At 33.2% G+C, this 2,129-nt stretch overlaps 1 protein-coding gene across 2 annotated transcripts; it reads right to left on the minus strand.

Annotated features, from left to right (window-relative positions):
- Positions 1-440: 440 nt before the first annotated feature.
- LOC143613833 (uncharacterized protein At2g34160-like) lies at positions 441-1,849 on the minus strand. Of its 2 annotated transcripts, XR_013150190.1 has the most exons (4): positions 1,782-1,849; positions 1,074-1,122; positions 598-965; positions 445-505 (listed from the first exon to the last, which is right to left on the minus strand). XR_013150190.1 is itself a non-coding variant. In XM_077087447.1 (3 exons), the coding sequence occupies exons 1-3, from the start codon at positions 1,842-1,844 to the stop codon at positions 826-828; spliced, it is 252 nt and encodes an 83-aa protein (XP_076943562.1). In that variant the 5' UTR covers positions 1,845-1,849; the 3' UTR covers positions 441-825. The 2 variants fall into 2 exon arrangements, 1 of the variants encoding a protein (XP_076943562.1); XM_077087447.1 differs by having other exon boundaries at positions 441-965.
- Between the last annotated feature and the right edge of the window lie 280 nt (positions 1,850-2,129).

Here is a 2,129-nt window from a genome sequence, read left to right on the forward strand (position 1 = left end):
AGATTCATTAAAACCTTTGTGCAAATTGAAAATGTCAAACAAACCACTCAAAAGAATATGTAGAAGTTGTGATTTTATTACATGTGTGCATGGTTGAAATATGTACAAACTACAGCCATGTCAGAAGAAATCAACTGGAACTAATATCTCATATTATCATACAACATTACTAAAATCTTGTCTCTGTTCACTCCTGTTGATCAACATTCCCTTCAGCTACTGCTGCTGGATGCAGATTTCTTAATCTCAGTTTTAATCTGCAAGGGAAAATGAAGCCAGTTACAACAATTTTAGCATCAAACTGAAACCAAAAACAAAAACCGACCTTGGTCTCGTGCACTGCTTCTTGACTTCACTTTTACCATCAACCGTTACGTCCTGTGATGATAAAGAGAGTCAGACACAAATCATGATTTGATCTAAATCAACATCTTTATTCACAACCAACCTGTGATTTACAAGCAGTGACATCATGGGGTGTTCCACCAGTCTTCTTGACTCCAGTCTATGAGATATATTAACATATTTTACACTAATTAGAACAAAGTCAAAGAGTCAACTTACTGATACCATGGAAAATAACAAAGAAAAACTGACCTTATGCTGAGCATTCTTTTTCTTCAATATGTTTTCCTTAGCTTTTGAGTTATCATATTGCTCATTCAGCGTCATCACAATTTCAATCTAAAATCAATATCAGATGCGTCAGATAATGCAGCAAGATGTTTAAAAAAAGCTGAATGGAACGAGCATACCTTGGCCTTCTGAAGGGATTTTCCAGTGCTTTCATCCTTGTTTTTAATAGTCGAAATGGAGATCACTGTTTCAAAATACCAAAACAAGTGATTCAGATTCAATGTTTGATGTGATTTGATAAACAAAGAAGTTATTATTATTCTTACAGTTCTGAGTTGCCATTCCATCTGACTTCAGAATCTCAGATATTACAACAACAGTTGGTATGGCTGCATGTATTACATCAACAGAAGTCAGTTAAATCATGTTTATGAGTGTGCATTATGTTCTTGATGATTACTGTTAAAAAACTGCAGAAATATATCGTTGAATCTAACCCTTTCCCAAGGCTGTAAGCTCGACATTGTTGTAACGGTTCACGTATTTCTGTCACAAATAACATATCAAATCAATTCAAAAACAATAACATTAAACAACTCTCAAGAATTAATCTACCCTAAAGAAAGTCACGAAAGTGAAAACACACGCTATGATAAGAACTAGTTAATATAAATCACACACATAATTAAGTTATATTCATCAACATCATCAAGTTATTCATCCACAAGACTGAAATTCAATCTTCAGACACACAGATCAACAGACATAAGAACAAACTGTGAAAAGCGATCAGAAGCAGCAAATTACAGTACATAAATGATCAAAAACAACAACATTACAGCATATAAGTGATTAGAAATAATAAAATTACATTATATGAATAATCAGAAACAAAATTGCTGCATATAATTGATCAGAAACACTCAGATTCAATGTAGAACCATATAATTACAATATAATCAAAATCTCGCATTAATAAGAAATTTATCCACGAGACTGTAATTTCAATCGACAAGTACGAAAACTTCACACGAATACACAAATTTCAGTCTCACTTACAGTACTAAATCAAAAATTCAAAAGGAATAATAATAAACTACGAAAATTGATATCAGAAACAACAAAATCACAGCATATAGATGATAATAAACACTCCGATTCAATATTGAACTACAAAAGGCGATTAAAAGCATAGAAACCCTAACCTTAGCGAGATTAAGGTAAAAGATGAACGGCTTCTTGGTGTTAGACACTCGAATTCTCGGCATCTTTGTCGTTTTCGGTGATACTTCTGCAATTTTCTGCTCATCCATGGCGGTTTTTGTATGATTTGTTGATGTAAAGTGAGACTGGTACTGAAAATGGAACGAAGATGGAAGGCGATTGTTTATATATAGGTTGGTTTGGTCAATTAGAGTGTGCCACGTGGGTGATTTCTGTTGGTTTATTCATATGGTGGTTTAACAGATGGTTACGTTTTGGCGGGTATGCTGTTAAGACAGTTAGAAGAATATTTTGTTTTTCGTTTTTGTTAAAATTGCATTTTATTTTTT

The sequence above is a fragment of the Bidens hawaiensis genome, unplaced genomic scaffold, assembly GCF_021521415.1.
Source record: "Bidens hawaiensis isolate Kalapana, Puna unplaced genomic scaffold, B.hawaiensis_p1.1 tig00002273_1, whole genome shotgun sequence".
NCBI lineage: Eukaryota > Viridiplantae > Streptophyta > Magnoliopsida > Asterales > Asteraceae > Bidens > Bidens hawaiensis.

Coding starts and splice junctions, on each gene's coding strand:
- LOC143613833 (XM_077087447.1), bottom strand. CDS start 1,844: ATGCCGAGAATTCGAGTGTCTAACACCAAGAAGCCGTTCATCTTTTAC. Junction 1,123..1,781: donor TTTACCTTAATCTCGCTAAG/GTTAGGGTTTCT, acceptor TATTTGTGACAG/AAATACGTGAACCGTTACAA. Junction 966..1,073: donor GCTTACAGCCTTGGGAAAGG/GTTAGATTCAAC, acceptor TAATACATGCAG/CCATACCAACTGTTGTTGTA.